We start from the raw sequence: 25,978 nt of genomic DNA on the forward strand, positions 1-25,978 counted from the left end.
GAGCTGTACCACCGCTGTCACCAGACTCAAGCAGGTAAGATGGGACCTTTCACATCCAAAACACAGAACCCAGCAGCCACCACCACCACAGGCAGTAACTGGTAAATGCTGGGGTAAGAGCTAGACATGATCTTGCATTGACAAGGTTGCATTTCTCAGTGCCAGTCCTTTACAGACAGGGTTTGGAGCCATCCATCCATCTTGTCTAACAACAGAGAAAAATGCCTGGGGTAATTACCGTGGATTTACAATACCTTCAGGGCTCAGCCTTATTTTGTGAAAAGCAGGCAGGAGCTGTATGTTCCCAGAGGGGATCTCTGAGAGGAATTCTCTTTTCCCCAGATAAGAAGGCAACCCCATTATCCAAATGGCTGTGGCCAGGATGGCACTGTCATGGAGCTGTCAGGGAACACGGCCACGGTGTCCTTTAACATGGCACGTCCCTCCTGCCATCTGGGCAGGGACAAGGTTTGTACCAGACTGGCATTCCAACACAGGAAAAAGGAAGGATGCTCCCTGCAAGCTCCCTTCTGTTTCCAGGGCACCTGTAAAAAAATTCCTGTCCCCACCCAGCCCCCTAGAAATGTTGGTGTCAGTTTGCATAGAAATAGGAAACAAAATCGATGTTTGAAAATGCCTTTAGTTTGCTCACTTTAACAGTCGTTGAACCAAACAGAAAAAAGTTAAGGAACAACTGAAGTCTTAACATCTTACAGCCAGAGATGACTATAAATTGTACAAGGAACAGGAGTGCACCTGGGAGGGAATTCTGTTTTCGTAACATGCAAAAACAGATTATGTGCAAGAACTTTTTCCTAACACATTTGCAAACCTCAGAGGAAAAAGACATTGTCTAATACTGTCACACACATCTTATATCACAACTATTAAGTGTGTACAGAATTGAGTAAGGAAAAAAAAAGCAAAAAAAAAAAGTATCAGTAAACATGATGGCTTGTAAAACCCATATAGACAAATGCAGCATTAAGTCAATCCTGACCTCATAAACTGTCAAGATTTGATTCCACTCCATAAACCTAAAGTTTTTTTTTTAAAGGGGTGTGAAGCAAGGCTGCCATCTAAAACTTTAAAATTAACCCAAAAGGCAGCCCTCATAACTACTGTCTGGGCCACTTAAGAAAGGGTATAGTTGGTTATGTTTCCCCCTTAAGTGGAATTCTGTATGTATCATTTGGGATTACAGGAAATTTCCTTGGAACTCTCCACAGCCCTTCTTACCACGCAGTCGAGGAGAGAGGTGCCGGTTGGATAGGGGGCAGGAATCCACTCCCTCCTTCCACCTCATGAATTGTCAGCACCCCTGGTGAAATTTTGACACACCTCAACCAGGTCAAAGTTAACAACGGTGTTTATTTATACACAAGCCAAGCAGAGCACACACACTTTTTGGGCAAAGTTGTATTCTGTTACACTGGAGTTAAGTTCTGGTTCCTTAACGCATATTACTGCATGGGATGTTACAGACCCCAAACTGCTCTCTGGCCAGAACAGTCCTCGTCACTCTGAAGGACTCAGATCTCTTATCAGATTTGGCAGCTAACTGCTTTTACGTGGTGTAACTAGGATCGGAGTCAGACCGCCTATCTTCCAAATACCCAGGTCAAATTTTCACGTTAACTACGGATCTCTGGAAGTTTTGAATGGATCAGCTCATGACCTGGACGAAAAAGAACCCTTCCATCTCGTTTTCACAGTTTAGACTATTACCAGCTTTACCTTGCTTACCCTGGAAGTTCTAGTAAAGCCTCCAGGAGCTTCAGCAGGAAAGGCAGATTAAATATCCACAAAGCGTTATGTTTTGTAAAAATAAAGGCTTTAGTGTTTACAGGCAAGAAAAGATCTTCATTTTCTGCAGGACTCCACCGCTGCCAAGATGTCTTGCAAAATGTTGTTTCTGTTTTCCTTGCTAACCTAGAGAAAGAGAAATTAAAACTGATGTAATTTGATGAATAACCTCTACATCACTGTTTACTCCAAAAAACAAAGCAGAAATTCAAATGCATTTCTTTCTTGGTGAAGGAATGTTGAGTGTCGAACACCTGCCTTCTTGTACTACTGAGAACACAATAAGCTAAAGCCACAAACCTGCATATGTAATTGAATATTCAGTGATCTTTTTGATTTAATTACCCATGGCATTTTACAGTATTATTCAGGGCTTGAATAACTAACAAGAATTGCTCAAAGAAGCTCTGTGTACTTTTGTCATTACTAGAAATCCTTTTTGATTACCAAGCATCATTTTTCTACTATAAAGTGGAGTTCTTACGCTTGAGAAGATTTTATTTCCAGGGATGACAGCCTGAGTCAAAAACATCTTCAGTGAAAAAATTAAAACAGGCTTAACAGTACAACTGTGTACTTAGAAACCTTAGCACTGCAGGACAGAAACGCCTTGAAAGAGAACTAAGACTACCTGAAGAAGCTGGGGGGCTTCTGTGTTGCACTGAGGCATGTCCTTGGTTTGACAGTCTGTGGCAATGCTGGGCATTAAGAAGAGCCCGTGTGGAAATCCACAGTCCAGAGTTTTTTCTGGGTCCACCAGTGTCGCAGCACCTGCAGACCACTGTGAATTGCCAAGGAAGCATTGCCAGCTCAGCTCCCGGGTACAGCAGTGACAGAGCACAGAACGGTGGGGCTGGGGGTGCAAATTACCCCTTCTTGAATGACCCTGCCCTCATGCAGAGCCTGGTGACCCACATTATGTACGTGAGTGGCCACAGCATGACCAACCAAAAACTGGGGTGGTGCAGACAAGAAACCCCAGTATACATGGCATGAAGCTCTCCACCAGCAAGGTTTCATTGCATTCCCTGTAGCTGCACTTAATACCTGAGCATGTGGGTCTGTACTCCTTCCAGAACTATGGTCAGTACTGAACAGGAGAAAGTCTATTATTATCATCATCATCAACAACAGATTGGTGACAGTCCTACATGAAGAATTTAACCCCAGGCATCTATTGCTATTCAGTCACAAACATCCTACCCAAATGCTGGAAAGCTGCCCTATAAACCTAGAGACAGCGGTCTCACCTATGGCACCTGAATTCAAGAGAGCAGATCAACATGGGACTGATGAAAAAGCGATGTTAAAAAAAAAACAGGAAAGGACTGGGAAGATCTGCCTGGAAGTTGCTGTTTTTATTGAGTATTGTTCCAAGGCTATTATAAGATAAAAAGAAAGGCCCACGACAGCAAAGAGCAAGACAATAAAGAATGGAATTGCTCTTCAGTAAGGCTATTGAGACACCCCGAGGTAAACAAGGCACAGAGCACAGACAAGCCAAACTCTAAATCTCACAGCAAGTGTCCTGACATCCTGACTTTCAAAGGACCTTCTGAACATTTAATAGCTCTTCCCACTGTCTCACAGCCAACAAAAACAATACTGCATTTTATCTGCCCCTCTTCCATACCTACATGCCAGAAGTCCAGTGAGAGCACCAGAGCGCGTGCCAAGTGCTGGGAAATTCTCACGAGTGTTTTGCAAAGGCTGCTTGATAGATACCAGCCTCCCCTTCAGATCTGGAGACATTCTGTGCAGGCAGCTTTCCCAGACAGAACCAGTCTCCCAGTATCCGTGCTGAATGTACAAAGAGATGGGCAGTTTCTTAGGGAGTAAAAGCAACTGCAGATACTGCTTTTGACTAAGCATTTAGGTAATCTGGAAGAAACGATCACCTAAACTCCAAGCATGCAAAAGGACAGAAGCTTTCGTCCCCTCACAGTTCAGGAACTGTTGAGGGAACAGTGCTAGCAGAGAGCATCCAACTGGAACCTCACCTACTACCCATTTAACTCTATTTTTCTGTCTCAAAAGACAGAAATAACCAAACTTCACTCATGGGTTTCATGGAAGCAAAATTAATAGAAGGGAAAACGGGAGAAAATGAATCATGCCAGCTGCTAGGGATAAAGTGATCCTATTTATGACTCCACGTCTGCAAAACTACGCAGAGCCAGGCAGTGCAAAAAGAGCCCCTGTACTTTCACTGGAAAGTTTAGTTCTCAGCAAAATGGAATTGGGCAACAATGGAAAAAAATGTGTTAAATATCAGATCCCCTATCGTTAAGTGCTCTAGATAAAATAAATTAAACATTGGGGACCGAATCTCAACAGCTTTTAGGGTATCTGGACCCATTTACACCAACTGAATATCCTTTCAAGACAGAAGGGGCTGTAAAACCCAAAACAGCTGTGTCCAGGCACTTAGTGTCAAACATCAGAACCATCCTTGTGACAATAAAAGAAGGATCAGAAAACCCTGCTGAGTTACTTGAATGCAGCTTAACTCCACGCTAAGTGACAAAGCAGACAGAGCTATTTTGGAAGATAGCCACCTACTTCTGCACACTTCCAGGCATCATAAAAGTTAGCAAGAAAAAACTACCGTGGGCTCTCTGGGCACTCCAGGCTCTCCCCGTGCCACAGCCCTTCAGTGAGGTAGCTGGTGATCCGGCATTTACTTCAGCCAGTAACACAGCTGACTCCCCAAGGGCAGGTTCTGCTCCTGCTCATGCACACGCTTTAACTAGCTGGGAAAGAGCATGCAGCGTGTCACGGGAGCTAGACAGATGCTCTCCTGTACAAGACTTTAGCGTAGCAGGCCTCTTGTCATCGGGGAACTATTGCAACCTGCCACGTTTCACACTCTTGCTTTTGGCTGAAGGATCCGCCAGAGAAATCTGTACTAAAACAAAGAAACCTGCACGTTCTAATCTCAGCATCATAAACAGGATGGCTCGTTTTTTTTTTTAGTAAAGGTTTTTTGTGTTAGAAAACATTGCTCCATTGAAATGTACAGCAAGACTTCAGCTGGCTGTAGACATTTAAGAGAAAGACGCACTGGCAGACTGACACACCCAGTCACCTGGGGCTGAGCAGCACGTGCCCTCAGAACATCATCTGACACGAAGGGACAGTGGAAAACTCTGAAGCTTCCTTGAAAAGCCAAGCAGTGCTTTCTAGCACTTTGCCTTCTTCCCTGAGAAGAAGGAACACCATAGCCTCACCATGACTGCATCCTATGCAGCAAATGACTGCTGCCTTCAGTGAGGCATTTGCCACCAACTCTCCCTCAGTTCTTCCACCAAAAGGCAAGTCACAGAGAATTCACATCCATGTGCATCCCTGGACAGTAGCCCAGCAAGCACGTCAGCTGTAGGGTGGGAAACACAGGGTTTAGTGTCTGAAAGGAAAGGTAGGAGCCAGATGTTTATGGGGGAAAGGAACATTCTCTTGTCTGCTCCTAGGGCTGCTTCGGCACTTACACAGGCTTTTAATTCAAAAACCAGAAAGTAAAGATGAGGAGGGGACCACCAACTAGGAGAAAGCCGAGGTACTTTTCTGAGCACTGCAGTTCTGTTAATGTCACTTTGAAGAGGAAAAAAGGAAATGGAGGTTTTTCTTTCTCTGCAGAAAGTAAGATCATTCAGGGCAGAGTTGTTGTGATCCAAGTGAAGGAGGAAGGAAAAAACAAATCACAACCAAGTACACGCTGTCACTGTGACCTGCATCCACTGCAGACCAGGCTGCAGCACCGTACTGCTCTACAGCTTACTGCCCCACTAGCGAGTGGGGACATCCAAGTCCCACTTACTGTATCCCTAATTTATAGATCCAGAGAGTTCAGTTTTGGATATATGCCTTAATTCTCTCCTAGAAACAGTAACACTGAGCAGAAAAAAACAAATCAAAGTGGGGGCTGTGTTTAGCTTGGTTTTGCAATGTATCCAGGGCACTTAGAAATGTTAAGGGAACCTCTCATGTATTCCTGTGAACAGGCTGATCTGTTGTGGTGAGTTTTTGAGAATTTCTCTGTAACTGATCAGAAATGCACTTTGAGGCCCTAATATCCTGAAAATTATGTCTGTAAAACAACATAATGAATTCCAAAGTTATTTCACTGACTCCGGAGAAAGCACACTCCATTTACAAGTGTCTTTCTTCTAGAAATCATTTCTGCAAACCCCACTGCTGCTTTTTTTTTTTCCTTGAATACGATTACTGGTAATATTTCTGCAAACCAGTCTGAAAAAAATAATAAAATGTGACTGTACTTTAAAAGGTTTAACTCTCAGGAATAATGAATACTTAGATGGTAATAATACTACAGCAAGAAAACCTTTAAAAACAACTACACCATTACTTCCACGGCCTCTCACAAGCAAAGCCAGCTGTGAGACTGCTACAGTAAGTGCCAACTGCGAGGGTTTTTTTTAATAAGGTGAACACCTGCCCATTAAGAACCAAATGGAAACTAAAAAACTTATTTCATACAAGCTACCCACAGCTATCAACTGGTAGTAACAATTAGTTTTTAAACATAGCCAAATACAAACCAGCAGCCCAGCACAGAAGGCTCTTTAAGAACATTTAACGTTACTCACATTGAACACTTTAACATCTTTCCTACTTCTTATTTCTTCAACAAGATCCAGTGGCTTTCCCTTCGGTACTGGAATCGTTCCAAGTACCACGGTGCCAGGGTCGGTCAGCGTTTCCCGAACAGCTCGAATAAAAGCCTGGCTGAAGAGCTCCATCTTACCAATCTCATCTATGACGCAGATCTTTTTCTCTGAATCGCTGCCGTGGTTTACCTGTGGAAAAATGCATCGGCAGGCTGTAAACAACACAGAGCTTAGAAACAGCAACAGAAACAGTTTCTGTGCTAATAAAAATTACCTCCACAAGAAATCGATTACATTGTAATTCTGGGGGAAGTGGAAGAATCAAAGCCACTGTTGGTGACTGACAGGCTTTAAGTTTGTCATTTATATTTCAGCAAAGATTGTTGGAAGATGAGAATGCAGGGACAGCGTAAATACCTAAACACCAACTACAATAGGAAATATTCATATCAGTTTTCCTTCAAAGCAGCATTGGCCCTGTAAGAGCTATGTGACAGTTCAGAACTGCACTTTGCCTACCTAGCAACTCTCGTTAAACCTGAGGGACTCCTGTTTCTCAAAACATTGGCTTCTGCATTTCAAATAGATCAATATCCACACTGCACAATTATTGAAAAAAGACTTGCATTAAATCTAGATTTGGAATCTTGTCTTCTTGTAGCTTCAGGATGCCATTCGAAAAACAATTTTAAATTGAGAAGCCTGCTCCTTGTTATTTTAGCATAAGAAATGCTAAATCAAATTTTTATACCCTTATCTTCAGTTTCCAAGTTGTAAGTAAGATTTCAGATTTCATAAAGATTACTCTTCCATTATCAAATCATACAGCAAGCAGTTTTGCCTGTGCCAGCTGAGCCCCTAATGCTGCAAACTCAGGCATGCAGAGAAGCGAACAGACAGACCCAGGCAGGTCTCAAGGACTTTACCTCTGGCTTCAGAATTTGTAGCATCATGGTAAAATTTCAAGAGGTCAAAAATGTTTGTCCAAAGTAGAACAAGAAGTCAGTAGCCAAACTGCAAACAGAATTGTGCTGACCTCTCCAGAAGCAATGGTAACATTCACCTTCACATTGTGCCTCCCTTTTCTGTCTGATCTATTGCTCTGGCATAGTATCTTGCCACAAAATTGACTTGAACATCAGATTTGTGATTAGAACCTGACATCACAGCAAGCAATGCAGAGGCACATTGTGATAGAAAGCCTCTAGAGTTGAAAAAAAAAAAACACATAACTAAAACAAACACCAAATAAAACTAAAATCAGAAAGAGTGTAAGAAGGGCAAAAAACAGCATTTCCCTCAAAAAAAATAACTTTTTTTAAAGCTATCTTTAAAAAGCTATCTTTTTTTTAAAGCTATCTTTAAACCAGGACATTTCCAGCTTTTTTCTCTCTACTTACTTCCAGGGAAGTGGAAGAGCTGTGTAACATGCATCCTGAAACTTTTTTCAAGCCAAGTCCCTGCTGAGCTGCTGTTTTATTTAAAAAGCTTTCACAGATCAGTCAGCTAAAAAGCCAACAGTCTCTAGGTCACCCCCAGAGAAACAGAACATTTTGCTTTGGATACAATCCTCAGTCCTGCCCAGTAACATTTCCAGAACCAAAGAGCTCACCCACTGTAGGATCTATCCCAGTTCTCAATGGAGCGAGCAAGACTCAAACCGTAAGAGCTGAAGCTGCCTGCCAGCCTAACCAGGCACCTTCCCACTCCCCGCTGCTCTTTGATCAAACCAGACCATGCCTTGTTCATTTCCCTCTCCTCGTCTCAGGTCTGTGATCTTCCTCGCCCTCTCTTGTCCTCTCCCCGTTCTGTACCACGTACACGCATGACCACATTCCCACAAAATGGATTAACGGTGCTTTCAGTGAGAACAGGGTCGTGCACTATCCTACCCCTCTGGCCCCTTTTCTTCCTCTCTTTGCTCTCCTGTACTTCCAGAAAGCTATAAAACAATCAGAAAAAATGAACACTGCTAATACCCTTCTAGCAAGATCATTCGTGAACTTCAAATATATTAAGACAGCAGTAAAAGGATTCAGAGTATAGCACTGACTTAATGAAGCCTTTTTTATTTATTTTAAGCTATCCTTCTATTTACTAACAGTAGATCAAGTTACAGTGAAGTTAAATATTTTAAAAGTCCCATTTTATTCATATTCCCTTTCTCCCTTGCCCCTAACATCTTTACTTTCCTCCTCTCAGTCTTTAGCTTTCCTTGACAAAAACAATCTGATCCTCAATCTCGTTTTAGCCCCTTTACACCCTTCTGTTTTATTACTTTTTATAATTATTATTATTTTTCTTTTTCTTTCTTTTTTTTTTTTTTCCTAAGTTCATTAAGAAGTCCCTTCTCCCTTGGCCCCTTGAGATTTGGCAGTGTAGAAAAATCACAACACGATTTTTAGCAGTACTGTTCAGCAGCTGCTGCACAGTTTATGATATGTTATTGCCAAAGTCAGGTCTGTTCTTGTTTAATTTTGGAGAGGGGAAAGGTTGGGATGAGAAGAAGGAGAAGGAAGAAGGGACACAAGTGTAATAATTGCTTGCACTGTTGTAACAGGATAATGGAAGGATAGGGAAAAGCCACAAAACACTCAGTGTGCAGCAGCCTGTCTCAAATTATAGACTGCTGTAACATTTAAAACCTAATAGTAATTATGTAGCTGTAAACAAAAATAATCACTGGATTCAAGAAACAATGCTTCTACTGGAAGACAAAAGGAATCAGTGAGAGGGGAAAAAAGAGATATAAGAGGAGCAGCGGGAAAATCCTTTTTCTTAGACCTACTAACTCCTGCCAGTTGTGTGGCAAGCCACCTGTACGTTTTGTTTACCTTACAACATGGAATCTGGTGGTATGGGAAGAAACTTCCTATCGGCTGTCCCTCAGCCCAAGGACAGCCTGGTCACAGGACGATGTCACATCAAGGAGATGGAAAGTGATCTCTGCCCCTTCAGCTTCCCAATCCTGAAGTCAATCGGTATCAGTGAAACCCAAGAAAGAGGCCCTTTATTACCATCAAAAACTAGGGCTGTACAAGGGCCTTCTGATAATGCTCATTATCATCAAGCATCCATTTTTCAGCACCTTTAGTGTAATACTCACATTTCTCAGCACAGGTAGAACCAACTGCTCAAATGAAACGAGGTCTACAACATACTGTCCAACTCGATATTCACGTCTTGAAGCAGAAGAATCAGAACTGAATTTGAAAGACATAAACAGATCATTCTAAGTTTAATGAGAATTGACTGCAGTCATTTCAAGTGCATTTATTAGAAGAGTTACCCCACTAAGTCAAACTCCTCTTAATTCTTCAAAGGAAAGAAACTCTGTAAGCCACGCATTAAGTCATGCTGCAGATAGCATAATTCAGATAATAAACATACCATAGGATACCTTCAGTACTATGCAAGCTTAAATTTGAACGTTGTATAGAAGGATACAGGAATATAAAAGCTGTCAGATATATCTGCACTGAAACCAAAATAAACACCTGCAGTTCATGGAAGCATGCAAGCCACCTTTGAATTAGGTATTGAGACATTACAGACAGCAGCACAGCAGTAGCCGAAGGCTCAGAATGGGCTCCCAAACACTTAAATGGTCTTGGGAAAATATTTGGAAGGTTTCCATGTGCTGCATCACATATGCAAACATCAGTCTTTTTCTTAAAATTTCATACATCACTCTTTTTCTTGAAATTCACACGTGGGATTTGTGGGCCAGTCAGTGGCTCCTTAAAAGATGTTGCATGCAATTTCACTTTAATTTTCAGATTTTGTACCCATCAATTAGCTTGTGGAAACAAATAATCTTCCTTTCTGTCTACAACAAGCTATTCACTGTATCCCAAAGAGACTTGGACTTGTGAGAAAAGGCTGAGCAGTGCTTCCTCTAATGGTGTAAAACGGGCACTAGAAGAGACCATCCTTCTCTAGCATATTTTCCATGTTTCCCTATGCGATAGACGTAGGCAGCAATACAACAATGCAGGCATCGGCCAGGTCATGAGAACTGAACAAAGAACCTGACACAAAAGCCATATGTGCAATGGTAATCGCCTTCTAGAGGAGCATTTAACATATTGACACGCAAGAGAAGCCTAAAACAACAAGCTGCTTATAACAATTAAAATTTCAGTACCTGACTCTAGATAAAGGACCTCGTTTTCCAGATAAAGTGACAACATCAAATCCTCTTCTTCTGCCACCTTCTTTAACTTCCTCTGTGTAAAATCCATCAATGGGAACGTCTGAGGATCTTAGTGCCTGAGTGACTTTCTGGATCAAAGTAGTCTTTCCAATCCCTAAAATCGTAGGGGAAACAAAAGGTACACAGGATTAATCTTCTTTGGAAAAAGCCTATTTTTTAAATACCACAGCAATGACGTGATTTAGAACAAACAAATAAAAAAATAAATAAATAACCAGTGTTTATTTTTAAGAACAATTTACAGACTTAAAAAGTGGTAGGAAAAGCAAGTACAGAAGCACCTTTTAAAGTCCACGTTGTACCAACACCATGTTTTATTAGTCTTTAAGAAGTATGCCTACAGTGAAGTCACAACAGAACAGTAAAAACATCCCAGGCTACCACTGAACTTGTTCACTTAGTGTCTGGACAGGCCACGAAGCTTGCCCTGCGACGGGCAAATACACAGGAGATTAGCCCATGCTGGGAGCCACACCGTTACACAACTGATATCCAAGCTAGCTACGAGGCTGACTGATCAATCTCCTTTTCTTTATCACTGCTCTTCGCTATCTTTTAAGATCAGAGATGAATTCATCCACTTTTTATATTAGGTCAAAACTGATTGCTATTACCAGAAGCCTGACTTCCAATGGATTAAGCATGCAATACTTGATTCGTGTCCTAGCAATTGGAAGCACTCAGTACCCCCAAGATGTCAGATCCCACATGGCAAAAAAATACTTCCAACAACAGCAATTGAAGCAAAAGAGATTCCAGCTAGATATGGGAAGGGAAAAGCTTTTTACTTTTTTATCGTGAAGACAATCAAGCCCTGGCACAGGCTGAGCACTGTGGTTGTACAGTTTTCATTCTCAGGAGTTTTCAAAACCTGACTGGATAAAGCTTTGAGCAACCTGGTCTCATAGCTGGCCCTGAATTTCCTTCCTGTGTGAATTATGCTGAGGTCCTATAACCAATTCTCCCAGATCTAAGAAAGATCTTTAAGACTCTTCCCATCTGATGTCTCCTAGCACAATTTAATGTACCTTCTATGTGAATGTTGGCCATCTTCCAGGCACCCTCTGTTCTCACAAAGGAGCCCTCTCCCTTCTTTGCTGCTTTAGAAGAACATCCCTCAACAAAGCTGAGCATAAAAGAAGACAGTCGCCTCTCAGAATTTATTGTTAGCACTTCATTTTTTATCGTTCTTATTAAGAAAATCTGCTTTAGAAGATGGAAATTATCCTGCAGAGTAACTCTTTAAATTGCTGGAGACAAGGAACATAGAGAATTGTGATGTGTGTAAAGATGCCAACAGAAGTCTTTTTAATAGGGAAATTCCTTCCCTAGATTTTAAGCAGATTTAGGAACTACTTCACTGTCAGTCTCACAGAATGCTTTGGGTTGGAAGAGCCCTTAAATATTATCTAGTTCCAACCCCTGCCATGGGCAAGGACACCTCCCACCAGACCAGGCTGCCCAAAGCCCCATCCAGCCTGGCCTTGAGCACCTCCAGGGATGGGGCACCCACAGCTCCTCCGGGCAGCCTGTGCCAGGGCCTCACCACCCTCTGAGGGAAGGATTTCTTCCTATTACCTGATCTAAATCTATCCTCTTCTAACTTAAAGCCATTTCCCCTTGTCCTATCCCTACACCCCCTGACAAAGAGTCCCTCCCCAGCTTTCCTATAGCCCCCTTCAGACACTGAAGGCCGCTATAAGGTCTCCCTGGAGCCTTCTCAAGGCTAAAATACCACAGGCAAAATCTTCTGTGGCTTCAGGGGCATCTTAGCCAAGCACAACTTTTAAAATTGAAGGCCAGAGGGACCCTTGGCATTTGAACAACAACCAAATAACAGCCGTGGCACCATCGGTATCCGCCGTCTTCCTGAGGCCTTGTGTCTACATGGGAATTGATACTGATCCAGCTAGGTGGATGTGATCTCTCTGATTTGGTTACCTTCATTCAGTTAATTGCCAAAGTAAGCTAAAATGATTCCAAGAGAGTTTAAGAAAGCTTAAAATTACACATTTATCTAATCAGAAGAGTACATTCAATTTCAATTGAATGAACAGAGGCGAGGCCAGGGTCAGCCCAACCTCCAGCGCCTGCCTTTATTTATGGGGGTGGAGAGGCAGCACGAAGCGGGGAGTGCTTGAGATTAATTACAGACAACACCAGGATCAGGAGAAGGCTCACAAGAAGGAGAACCAGGCTCACGGCTTTATTAAAGCGAGCTCGGCAGCCGGAACAACAGATCCGGCCATTTACCACCCTTACAGCTCGTCCTGAGGCGGAGCCTCCCGCGGCCGCCTCAGCCCCGGCCGCCCCCCGCAGGCGCTCCCCGGCTCCCAGCGGCTCCCCCCGGGCACTGCCCTCGCCCCGCGCTCCTCCGGCTGCCAGCGCCGTTACCTGGGGGTCCCGTGAGGAAAACGTGCCTGGCCATGGCGGCCGGCCCCGCTCCGCACCGGGAAACGCCGCCCTCACACCGCCCTCGCCCCGCCTCGGCCCCGCCGCCGCCGCAGCACGGAGCCGGCCGGGCCCCGGCTGCCTGAGATGGCCGCCCGGGAAATGGCGGGGCCCGGGGTGGTGCCGGGGCTTGGCGCTGCCCGGCACTGGGGTTGGCTCTGCCGTGGCGTTTGCCAGAAGGGGGGTGTTGTTTAAGGGTAGGGGAGAGGTGAAATGGAAGAAAACTGATTTCTGACACGTTTTTTTAGTCAGCTTGACCTACCTCTCTGAAATATCTCCCTAGATATCCCTGAGTATCTCCCTAGATATTTTTTTTTTAACCCAGTTCAGTAAACAACATGGTCCAGGATGTGTGGAAACAGACAATGAAAAGACAAACGAGTTGTCCTGACACCTCGGTGTGGACACCAAGTGAAGGGTGACCGGGGGTTAATCGACTGGCTTGCTACAAAGCTGAGCGAATTCAGGCACAAATGAAAGTGTTTGGCACGTCAAAAAAGATGCTGACAGACGTCTGTCCACATCCCCAAAAAACATATACTGTCAACACCCTTTAGGCCCTGGAGATGGAGCTTTATAAGAGAGCAGGGGAGAGGATTTTGGAGCCCAGTCTCCAGACATACAAGGGTCAGCACTTCCATGAGGTGGAAATCGTCACCACCGTTTTCAGAAGACACTGCGGCACAGTGCTGCGAGGAGGTAGGGTTGATAAATCAGGTATTTGGCCCTCAGACGGCACTCAGAACCAGAGCACATCCTCTTCAACTGCAGCCTCAAGCAGAGGGAGTTGAAATCCATTTTGTCCATTTGCCGGGAGAGTACCCTTATAACCAAATTCACATGCTTTTCCTGTTAAGGCTGAAGCATGGCACAGCCACAGTTTCAAGCTGATCAATTATCATGCTCCAATACTTCATTAAAAAAAAATAAAAAACTCTGACATGCCTCTTGGGGGGTAGGAGGGTGGAGAGGGAACAAAGCTTTCCATATTATCTAAAAATGAAAAATATGTTTTCATAGTTTACATCCCAGTACTTTTTTTTCTTCTTCTTTTTTCCTCAGGAGCAGCGAAGTTGTCATGATGTTAACTTACAGCTTCCAACAGGGGTTTGTCAGGCACCTTTAATCTAAAGAAAGAACTACAGCAAAGAACTGCATATTGACTAGACTATTAACACAAGCACAATGCTTTATAACTGGCTACTTCACCCTTGGCCTGGGCTTCCTGCACAGAACTTATTGTGATTGATTTTACAGGTAGGTTTTCTGTATAATATTAAGCTATTTCAGACTACTGGCTGGTTGCCCAGGCAAGCCACATAAAGAGACCCATACAATGTTATTTTGTTCAACATACAGTTTTACTAGGTTTTATAAATCAACCTTTCATTTTCAGAAGTGCATGTGGAGAATTTTAGGGCTATCACTACTGTTTGACAGAACCCTTGGTTTCTTGTACCATAATCGAAGAACCATTTCACCCTGTTTTCAGAGAGAGGACTCTTGACAGTTACTTCACTGTGTGGCTAAGACCTTGGTCTTGCAAACAAACGTGTGAGTAAAGCAGTTGCAGTATCAGGGATTAAATTAGTTAGCATTCCACTTAGATTTCCATTATAATTTATGCATTTTTGACATAAAATGTTCTCCCCTTCTGGGTGCTCTGTTTAGGCTGAAGTTATTTCAAATGCACCAAGAACGGGAGGTAGTTATGCCGGCTGTGCCTTTGTAGAGTTCTGCTGTTGAGGGGACTTTATGTTTGCTAAATGCATTTGAAGTTTTATGTACATTTCCTCTAAGAATTACTGTTTAGGTCTGCTCCCTTTGATAAACTTATTCTATAATCTAGTCACTGCAGAGAACGCAAGCTGCTCAAGAAACATGAACTGCAGCATGCAAGTTGTCTTCTTTGTAGCTATGTGCTATAACCAGTTGTCTGGAGTCAGCCTGCTTGCTCTCCTGATCAGGGGATTTTTGCATTCTTGGCTAGGGGTGGTTAGCTGAAGTAAAAGAAGCAACACATAGCCTAGTAGCGTCAGTAGCTAAAAGAAAATGTACAATATGGGGTTTACTCCTTTTCGGATGAGGAGAGAAAAAGACAGCTCTTTGTTCTGAAATAGGTAGTTTAATTAATAGTAATTTATTTCTAAAAGATTAACAGTCTGCTGGCTCAAAGTATCCTCCTGTCCAGTTACCTAGACTTTTTGGTATGTGGATGTCAGTTAAATTCAGCTCCTGCTGAATTGAACTGTATGGCTGGGCAAGACCATGAAAGAAGTATTTGCAGAAGTCTCGTGCCTGGAAAATGCCCCTGCTGGAGTACCCGTGATTAGTTGTGATTCTGAGTTCCGAGTGACCTGCAGAGACTTTGGAAGGAGCTGCCAATCACAGTTATGAACTGTTGCTAAGCCTGGGGAAGCCTGCTTTTATTGCTGGATGTTCACTAAAAAAAAAAAAAACTTGGATAGAGTCCTAGATCTTTATGGTGAACGGGGAAAAATTAATTAAGTGCAAGTTTCCAGACCAGTGGCTAAGAAAAGAGGTCATTTAAGATATTTATGGTATTCCCTAGGGCAGAAGCTGGAAGGAATGAGAGTGTAATCTACCGTCTCTGACCTGCACCCCCAGTTGGGCAGTAGTTTACGTTTCAGCACTCTGCCTCAAGGAAGGCTCAGCACATTGTTACAATTCTAGTCCTTCCTATATCTGGCGTGTTTTTTTTTTCTTACAGAAGAGAGAAAGTTTAAGTTGAAACACTTTTCTTTCTCTCCTCCAGCACTTTTCTTTTTGATTCATAGTGCCCTGAGTTTGTACAGCATTTTGCTTAGGTCAGGGTAGAGTACATGCTATTTTTTTTAAGGATTTAATTTTAGAGAGTTCTTTACTTCGTCCTTCTTCTCACTTGCAGAGAATGCTCCTGCTCACAGATTGTGGACCTAGCTGTATCCCACTAGGAGTCTAATGACATTAGTGGCAGTATTCTTATAACTGCCTCTGGTTTGTCTGTGGAGTACACAAGGCGTCAGCAGGTGCCTGAGAATAAGCACTGAGCATCTACGGCCTGCCAGTCTTTAATCTCAGACTTCCCGGAGAGATAAGCCACTAGCTACACGCAGGGCCTCCTCTAGATGAAAACTGGTGCTCTCTGTGTCAGTGATTTCTTCATGAATCTTTCCTGTGTGGTTCACGAAGTAGAAATTCTTTATGTTCCAGCAATGGTTGTGCTCCCCAGAACAGAAGAAACTCCTGAAGTATTTCCTGAAAATAGAGGCATAAGAAATAAGTCAGGTCAAATGTTATAAACACCTTCTAAATAGAAGTGGAGAATACTTATGGATAAACTTAAATGAATTTGCTACTGTAGAGACCAGCATTCAAAGAACAGAGTTCTGTGTTTCTACCAGCACAGCACATCATCCACCAGAAACGGTGTTTTTCTATCAATCCATATGGTTATATTCCTTATCACTGTAAACACGCACACGTCTACATGCATGCATCTATATTTGGCAACATATACCTTGGGGGATTAGCTGCTCTGATTATAAAGACTTAGACTGTTCAGAGAAATGTATGGTGTTAAGAAAGACAATCAGAGGGAAACCAATAAAAATAGTTTGTCTGTATGATAGGACTGAACAGGCAAATTTGTACAAGCATACCCTGTAGATGAGAAACCAAACAGAATTTCTGAGGAGGAAAATGGGTGATGATTTCACACTGATCAGGAATAAAAGCAGCATAATCTTGAGAACCTCTGCACACCACTGATTTTGTTGGAGCTTGCTCAAAACTACAGGGTGCACCTGTATGTCTCCTTACAGGATTTAAGTTTAAATAATACACTTCTCCTCACTGATGATACAAAAATTATACCATTAAAAGATGTTTCCTTCAGCTGATACCAAAATGCATCACTATTTCCAGATATAGTGTCCTCCTGTAATTTGGGGTTGTGATTAATTGCCTCAAGGTCAGCATGGCGTGACATTGAGAGGAATTCATCCATCATGACAGCATGACAGTGATGCTCCAAAGAGTCAGTGTGAGAGAGACAGGAGGAACAAGGGGCTGACACAAGGCAGCTGGTTTGCTAGGAAAGCTTAAATAGCACAGCCTAGTTCTAGCTGGGATCAGCATCAAGTGTAGGTGTTGCCTTGGAAATGGGAACATGCAGATCTGTCATGGGTAACATGTCCATGCAAGATTTTCCTCTTTCATAGTTTGTGCATGTCCTTTTTCATAGTTTTCATGCATGTGCATGGCCTGATTATTTATTTCTTCCTGAGACAAGGTATGTGCACATGGGTTAGTCCAATGCAAACACCTTTCTCATCTAGCAGTCTGCTTGTAGAAAAGCTTATTGTCAGGGAACCACTGGAGCAGAACCAGAAGCCAAGGGTGACAATGACTCCAGACGTTGTCCTTGTTGTCCAGGCCACCACCCCACTGTATCTGAACGCTGGGGGTAGTGCCAGGTGCTGGTACCAGGATCCATGGACAGTCCCAGGCAAGGCGATAGGACAAGTCAGATCCAGGACTCATCCGGGTAGTCCAGTCAGGAGCAGCAGGAGATAGGGCCAGACACAGGCCTGGCAACAAAGCTGGAGTATCTCCAGCTGGTCCAGAAGACAGGGCAGGAGACAAATGTACAGCGCAGGTCAGAGGCCCATCCAGAAAGCAGGACCAGAGACAGGGTGGAGAACAGATGCCCATACAAAATATCTCAAGAATGGACTGAAAGTCCAGGGCCAAGCTGAAATCTCTCAAGGGGACACGGGGAAAATGGTGAGTGGAGGCACCAGGTAAGGCTGCTCAGGGCCATTTAGGCTAATGGGTGGCCTGGGTGCTTTTTAAGATTGTCTAGTCCTCTGAATCACGTAGTTGTAGCTCTTGCTCTTTGATTAAAGCATAGCATACTTGTCTGTGATACTTGATATTGGCCTGGTCCTAGGAAAATGAAACCAACGTGATCATGCTGTGTGGATATGTATGTCACTTCACCTCTAATAACCTTTGAACCTCCTGGACAACTGCAAACAATTTAGCAGAGAGGAAAGAGTCAAAAGCCTAATAAGTTGCAATACATTTTTTGACATGCGTGTCTGGATGTAACAGAAAGACCATTGAATGCTCTGAGGGGAAATATGCAGCATAAATAGAATCCTTATTAAGCAGGAGAGGAGCCACGCAGAGTTCAAGCCGTAGCACAAATCTTTAGGAAACCAGGTTTCACTGTTTCCTTTCTTGATGAAACAGCTTGCTTGTTTGCTCTTTTCAGTGATCTCCCACCTCCTACTTCTTCAAAAAGAAAATAGTCTCCTTGAAACTGCATGACATGTTGCATGAGATTCTTACATTTTTAGTATAAATAGCAAGAAGCATTCACTCTGAAAGAGAAAAAAAAAAGCAACTCAGCTTGCTATGGGATGATGAAAATAGATTTCCTATGTTAATCTGTTATTTTGACTTAAATACTCACCTGCAAGTTTCAGATTTCAGCTGAGTTCTGCTTTGTGGTAGATGTCAATGGGATAAGCTGTACTAGAGGTGGAGCTTGACTGCAGCAGGGAACAGATTTGATCATATTGCCAGATTTCTCAGTTGCTGTTTTTTAAGGTGTAACATTTTTGTCAAGCAAATGTCATTCTTTTGATTGTTGGTTTACATAGGCATGTGAACATAAGTGAGTTGCTATACTACCTCGAGTGACAGTTGGCAGAATGCTTGGTACAAGCTGCTAGGAAGGAACAAGTGCATCAGGCAGCAATTCCAGTAAGATAGTTCAATCAGAGAAACCACAGGATGAAGTGAATGCAAAAATCCCAGGAAAGCGAAGCAAATTATCTCCCACAGGGGGTCTAATCTCCTCAAATTCATGAAAAAAAAATTCAAAAGTTAGCAGGCATGAATAGTTAAGAGAATACAAAGCAAAACTAAGCCAGTCTGACAGGCTAGATACGTATGTATTTATAAGAATTGAGTTCTCGGATTTGTATTCCTCAGAGACGCTCCTTTTGTGATTAACAGCCTTTATTCACAAAGGATGCAGCGGTAAGCCCTGCGGTGTGCTGCTGGACAGGTGCAAAGATGTTCAAGGAGAGCCTCCGTGTCTCTTCAGGCAAGTATGGAGCGGTCTCATGTAGATGCTGGTAGAAGTTGCTGAGTGTGGCAGCCTGAGAGAGGCTCCTCGTTCCCCCTTCCAGCCGCTGGCGAGACCGAGCATGTTTTCCCAGCAGACACCCACCCACGCAGAGCACCTATATACATGCACAAATAGTTGGCCAGGCAGATCAGCGCTGGCACAAAACACAACACACTTGCAAATATAAACAGCGGCAGTAGACTCATCCTCGTCCCTTTTCTGTCTCATCAGGATTAATTCTGTCTGATCCCATTAATGGAAAATATACATAAATATACATATATATATATATACACAATATCTATATACACATATACGTGTATAAATGCACACATACATGCATACATACAATATGGATCCATGCAGAAGCTGGGTTCTCTCGTCTGCACTTGCCATGCAAACGGGTCTCTTAGTTGACCCCCCACGTTTCGTAGTCTGTCCGTGAGCTGGCTGGCACTTGCTGATCCCTCAGGAGCCAGGTTTCAGATCCTTTGGTCTTTCCAGTATTTGGCACAGACTCGTGGCTGCTTTGGTACCTGGTTCCCAAGCCTTTTTGTCCTTGCCTGGTAATGCAGCTTCGTGTCAGCGATCACACTGAGGTGTACACACACAATATGCACAGCCTCTGATCTCTCCACTTGCTGGCACCATGGACACACGGGCTGCTCTGACCTGTGGTCCTCGCTTCAGATGCTGACAATTTCACCTCCACATTCTCTGCTTTCTCCTGTCGCTGGCACCCTCCTCACAGTGGCCCTTATGTCTCATGGCACCCTCTCCTGCCACTAAGACCTCTCACTCCACCCAGTTTCTCCAGCTGGTAGCAAGGGGACCCTTGGGCTCAGACCTTAGGTACACACTTGCACAGACAATACAGTGTCCCCTCACCCAAGAAAATATTTAAATTTGGAGATCAATAGCATGGGACAGACTATGCTGATCGGGTACAGAACATGGCCAGATGAGTGTGACATCTAGCCCCTTTGATCCTCTTATCCCTCTTTTTTCCCATGCTTGTTCCTCCCCAGACCACCTTGATCCTTTCCTTTCCATCGGAGGCAGGGACCTCTGATGAGGTTATTGGGGTTCTTCTTTCTGCCGTGCGCATCTTTGATCCTGTGTGTGTATGGTGACAAGCCTTTAATCACAACCTAACAGATGAGGTGAGTAGACAAGCTTTTTCTCTGCCTTCACAAAGCATTTCAGGAGGGAATGCAGTCTATCCTGCCTATTGCTCTGTGAAATGACTTCAGTCTTTCGTGAAGTAAGGGGCAAAATTACACCAGCCTAGATTTGGTGTGACTGTATTTACAAGAAATTGACTTGTTTTCCTCTAGTTCATCACTTTACATTGAATTTTCTCTGTCATTTTATTGCTGTCACATGAAGTCCTTCTGTAACTTGTGCCATTCAATTTTTTATTCCTCTATCCCAAATAATTTAGCATCACCAGCAAACCTTGCAACTTCAGACTACTGTCTTTTCTGTATACTTATGATGAATAAAATAGGCCTTACTGTAGATCCAGATGGACAACCAGTGGTGAACATCATTATGAAGATTGCCCTTTTTTTCCCCTCCATTTTCTTTCTTCTATTTTATGCAATTACTTATCTTCAAGATTATTCCATGGTGGTTTACCTCTTCAGGAGGCTTAGGTGAGTGACCCTTTCAAAAGCCTTTTTGAAAATTTTCAGCAAATTATACACCTGGCCCCTCAGCCTCAATAATTTAATTTCTCAGACATGCGATGCCCCATTTGTTTTTCAAATTGATTATTAGTTTCAAAAGTTGCTAAGTCTGAAGAAACAGAGAGACAGTATAACTCTGAAATCTAATTTCCATCAAACATGCCTTTTTCCATCCTTTTGCTGGTGATATCTTGAAATGATTCCAGTTGGATTTTATTATCCTGTAAGACACTTATTACTGTAAATGAAGTTGGCAGATGAGTCTATAAGTTCCTCTTGTTCTTCTGTCTATTTGGTGAAAGCTTTAGATCATTCAAGGTCAGAAGAGACCATTAAGCACATGCACTCATATCTATGTTATAGTATACACCATGAAATATTACCCTCTTATTCCATGTGAAGCGTAATGCATTCGGGTTGTTTGAAGCTTTATCTTTTAGCGAGCTATCCAAGTGGGGTGCTGGCAAACCAACCAGCACAGTTCAAGAAAATATTCCGGTAATTAATTACCTTCATTTAAAATTTTCATTTTCTTCCCTGTTCAGATTTTTCTAGCTTTGGTTTTCAACCAGTGAGTCTTGTTAGATCTTTGTTTAACGAAGGAAATCTGATATTATGCATGCCGACATTTGTGTCGATATGAAAATAATGCCTAAATGTTCTCTCTTTACATCTTCCCCCTCACATTAGTCGTCAGTTTAAGGGAGATCCTCTCCTCTTGCCCTGCTCTTGTTACAGGAACAAGCCTGTTTTCCTAGTGAGAGCCAGTCACTGGTAGTTACTTTTCTATTCCTTCTTCTTCTACCAAGAAAAGAACAAAGGAAATAAATTCTTCCTGCTGAATTCCTCTTGGTGCCACCTGTGGTTTTGCCCAGCCACAGCAAAGAAAGTCAAAGAGTCAACAGTCTGTCCCGTGCTAAAATCTATACAAACTCTGGCACAGCTGTCAGTCATCTCTTGCCTGATGTGAAAAACAAACCCACTTTTGGTACCAGCGCTAAATGGCCCTGCTGCTGCTGAATAACCAATGCAGTTCAGTATCACAGGGAAAAAGGTAACACGAACAATCAGGTGGATGGAATTCATTTCTTAAATGATAAAACCATCTTCATGGTTACCATTTGCTTTAGTTACTATTTTTTTGTCATGTGTTTTCTAGCTTAGCTGCATTTGTCATGTTACTGGTAATGTAGTTATGTTTAATTTCTCCTGCAAACCTTTGTGGAGGGCTGTGTATAATTCTGTTTCTGTCATCACAAATTCTGATTCATCAGTTCAGGTTCTCATGCTGGAGTCTTGGTTGCTAGGAACAGAGGTTTGCCTCCTTGCCAGGAACTGAGGATTTGTTTTCTTCCCAGAAGAAAAGCTGTTATTTACTTGTTCGTAATACGTGCTTTGCCTGCATGACTGCTGCTCGGATCCATTTGTCGTTTAGGTGGCTTTCAAGTAAAAATCCTTCCCGAGTGATTATCTTTTGAAGCAAGTGGATAAACACCATGTGGGTAGAAGCATCATAGCAAGGCAATCCATTTAAAATTTAATAAAGGACAGATCCTTGCCTTATGACTTTTGTGTCAGAGATTGTCCTGCTGTCATGTAGGCTGGTATTCAGTCTCACTACTGCTAGTTGTTGTAGCTGGTCCATGGTAGGCATGTTCCCAGGGGTGGTGGAAGACACCTGCCTTCCAATTTCATATAAAACACTCTTGTGCTAGGAAACTTTTCCCCATTCAGTGTTATTCCTGTTCCACGGTGGAAAAAATCTAATTCTATGTTCACCTGGTATTAAGTTTAATTGCTGGAAACTGCATTTTGGAAAGTAGCATTTAAGGATCACCTGGGCAGTCGGTGTCAAAATAAAAGCTGACAGTTCTGTATGTTAAGCTAGTGGGAGGTGATGTGGTAAGTAGCCTTTTTTAGTCAGGGCAACTGTGAAAGGAAGAAAATGTGGGGGCAGGGGTCAAGAAGATGCTCTCTTCTTCCCCAGTCAGAAGTCCCCTGACCCACACTCTTAAAGGAAAACAGGAATGGTCATGTTATTTACCTGGACTGAACTGTAGACGACTGTCGTGCTGAAAGAAGAGCAGGAACCATTCTTTTTGTCCTCATGTCCCAGCCTGAGGCTCGGGCCTTTAGAAGTGGCTAAGTTGGTTGGAAGGATGTAGCCCTGGGTTGCTTGGACCAAAGGCCAGGAAAGGTTTGATGTGGTCTTGCTTCCCCCTTGTTGAGTGAGTGTGGAATGTTTTTCACTCTTGGAAACTTAGAAAGGAGCTAGGACTGGGTTTGGGGTTTTTTGCAGCCTCCTTATTCTACCATCAAGTTGGTCTCCCTGCAACAGAGCGAGGAGCTCAGTCTCTGCTTTATGTACTGTCAGCCCTGGGGGCTCTGGCCTCAGCCCATATCCAGCCACACAAAGCCTGACTGCAGGCTGGTAAGTGTGTTTACTCCAGCCTTGAATATAATGTCACAGTCATTGCCACTTTCATGTTATCTTCCTTCTGTTGCAGGAGTCTCAAGTTTGTTCGTGTGACCTCCATGGCCATTCCTGTTCTTTTCCACCTTTATGGAAATGAACAACTTATGTGAGTAAGTTTCTATAAATGGTTTCTGTTTGTGCTATTTGACTTTAAATCCTTCTTGTTTTATGTTGGGTGCAATCAAGATCAGTATTTACTGTGTTTTGTACCTAATATAACTACTTAAGCCTTTAGAAATGGCTCTGTTGGGCTGGGTGCTAATGTTTTAGAGAACATCTGTTATGACTACATTGTAGAAATCGGTGTGAGAGCCGAAAGTCCAAAGGAGACCCAAAAGCAGAAGTTCAGTGATTAATACCACCATCTATTTTGAAAGTGTCTCTGTTAATCTCAGTGGCCTGACTAGAACGTGGTTTGGATTATTTATGTTCTGTTTCTTTCGTATGTCCTGCTACGTTCTGTATTTGACTGTTGTAGCACTTGGCACAGCCTGTCCCAGTCCGTTTTGGTTGTGGTGTCACAACTCACACAGCACAACATTCTCCCCCAGAGGTGTAAGCAGCATTTCACTGTGTAAGTTGGCAGGAGGGAGGACAGCTATTCCCCTGGTATGCAGGCAGCCCAGAAATGAATCCGTCTGAATGAAAGATGCTCTGTAAGATCATTAAACATTTGTAAAAGCCTGAATGTTGCTTAGTATATACTTCTTATATAGTATATAAGAAGTGTAGTTCTATACTTCTGACTGTACTGCTGACACTCTTTCTTTGGTGGTAGTGATAGGTTTTTAGTGCTTTTCTTGCTTATCTTTAGTTTTAATGTTTTGTGGTGTTTTGTTTTTGTTTAAAGAGAATAATCTGAGAATCCTGGCTCCATTATTCAACACAAGCTGGTCCCAGAGCTTTTCAAGGAGTTGCCACTAGCTCTTAAAAATTTTGTATCAACCCAAGCTGCATGCAGAGAATATACCACTCTTTAAAGTACTTTACTTCTTTATTCTGGCATGTAATTCCTCAAGGAGTGGAATGATTTTTAGGCATCACGCCTAGTGAACAAGGATGCTAAATGTCCTCTGAGGATACCAGTCACTGATGTCTCAAATGATGATCAACAGTAACCAAGTACTGACATTCAGCTTAGTCTTACAGGAATCTCGGGTACTGCAGAGGTACAGGCACACAAATGCAAACATATCCTACAAGCTATCATTCTACTAACTTGTTCCATTATCTCTTGAATCTTACTTCCCCTCTTCTGAATTTTTTAATTTTTATTGCAGGAGTTTAGTTGCTTAGAAGTAAAGCTGCCTAGAAACTTTTTCCTTCCTGGCAAGTAGAATCAGAAAAAGGGATGAGCTTCACCTCAGACTCAAACTGCCTGCATCGAAGTTGAGACCGGGTGACTGCAATTCCACCCCCATCTGTGTGTGACAGCAGGCTTGCTGCTGCCCCTGACCTTGCAAGTCTGAAACCTGCTTCGCCCTCCAACTAGCCTGATACACTTGCTAACCTCTTTAGGTCTCTCTCCTCCCTTTTTTACCTGCACTGGCTCAGATCTTGCAGTTTTAGCTATACCCAGTGATCCCAAAAAACGGAATGGTCTTCAAGTCCATTCACAGTATGCCAGCCATGACTTCTGTTTTCTCTCAAGGTTTTGTTCAGAACTCTAGCCTGAGACTAAAAACAGAAGGTTGGATGTTTCTTTGGCCTTAACATTACACGTTCTTCCTGCTTTTCTTTCAAATGTTGCTCATTATACAGTCCTTTGTACTTTACAGTTCTTTCCTTTGAAGTCGTACATGTGTTTTACACAGATTAATGTAATTGCTGTGAGCCTGCACTGGTGGAACAGGTAGAAAGCTGATCCTCCAGTCTCGCAGATAGTAACAGAATAGCACAGTTGCAGACTCTGGGACATACAGTGGGGTTTAGTCATGTGCTTTTAACTGTAGGTTAATAGTAGTGTCTCTGTGATCTCTGAGGAAAGAGATGTCATGTTAACTTGGCTGCTGCCTTTATCTTGTATAGTCTAGATTTCAGATACCAAAATTTAGTGTCTTTGGAGTTCTTGTGTTGTTTTACTGTAATTGTCACGGATCTCAGTTTTCTCTGTTGTTATGCAGTTTTTAAGTAGGTTGCTTCTCTTCTGTATTTTATACTCCGAGAAGGCTTTGCATTCCCAAAAGCTTATTCAGTTTTTCTAACAGCTATACCTGTCGGTTCAATAAAAGAACTTAATCTACCTACTAACTTTATCTTGTCCTCCGCTGTAGACTTCTCTACCTATTCTCTTTTACTTGAGTACTGAACAGGGGGTTTCAAACTGCTGCAAGGGATCTGTAAAATACATGATGATGAAAGACATGTTAGCAGTCAGAATCTGGCAGCTGGTTTTAAGTTTCAGACGTAAGTTTTGTTGAGAGGATGGGGTAGGGCAGTTTATCTGTAGATAAAGAGACTGTCTTTCTTTTTATCCACCTTAGTCTCCAGTTAGAGTAATTTATCAAAGATTAAAACATAAAAAGTAAGTAGCATTCTTGTTCCTGCAGACTGTAGGCTGGTAAT

At 42.7% G+C, this 25,978-nt stretch overlaps 1 protein-coding gene and 1 long non-coding RNA gene across 4 annotated transcripts; one reads left to right on the forward strand and one right to left on the reverse strand.

The window, feature by feature from the left end:
* Positions 1 to 622: 622 nt before the first annotated feature.
* On the reverse strand, positions 623 to 13,206 carry NTPCR (nucleoside-triphosphatase, cancer-related). The gene is made up of 5 exons (XM_027454155.3): positions 13,045 to 13,206; positions 10,582 to 10,744; positions 9,541 to 9,637; positions 6,414 to 6,623; positions 623 to 1,932 (listed from the first exon to the last, which is right to left on the reverse strand). Exons 1-5 carry the CDS (start codon positions 13,076 to 13,078, stop codon positions 1,864 to 1,866), a joined length of 573 nt encoding a protein of 190 aa, XP_027309956.1. The 5' UTR covers positions 13,079 to 13,206; the 3' UTR covers positions 623 to 1,863.
* A 148-nt stretch (positions 13,207 to 13,354) lies between these two features.
* LOC140002152 (uncharacterized) lies at positions 13,355 to 25,601 on the forward strand. 3 transcript variants are annotated; one of them, XR_011808269.1, is made up of 4 exons: positions 13,355 to 13,800; positions 14,164 to 14,358; positions 23,445 to 23,523; positions 24,694 to 25,601. It is a non-coding gene; the product is annotated as an uncharacterized lncRNA (long non-coding RNA). The 3 variants fall into 3 exon arrangements; XR_011808268.1 differs by having other exon boundaries at positions 23,445 to 23,519; XR_011808270.1 differs by lacking the exons at positions 23,445 to 23,523; positions 24,694 to 25,601 and adding an exon at positions 19,132 to 19,429.
* Positions 25,602 to 25,978: the final 377 nt, after the last annotated feature.

This window comes from Anas platyrhynchos, chromosome 3, assembly GCF_047663525.1.
Source record: "Anas platyrhynchos isolate ZD024472 breed Pekin duck chromosome 3, IASCAAS_PekinDuck_T2T, whole genome shotgun sequence".
Classification (NCBI taxonomy): domain Eukaryota; kingdom Metazoa; phylum Chordata; class Aves; order Anseriformes; family Anatidae; genus Anas; species Anas platyrhynchos.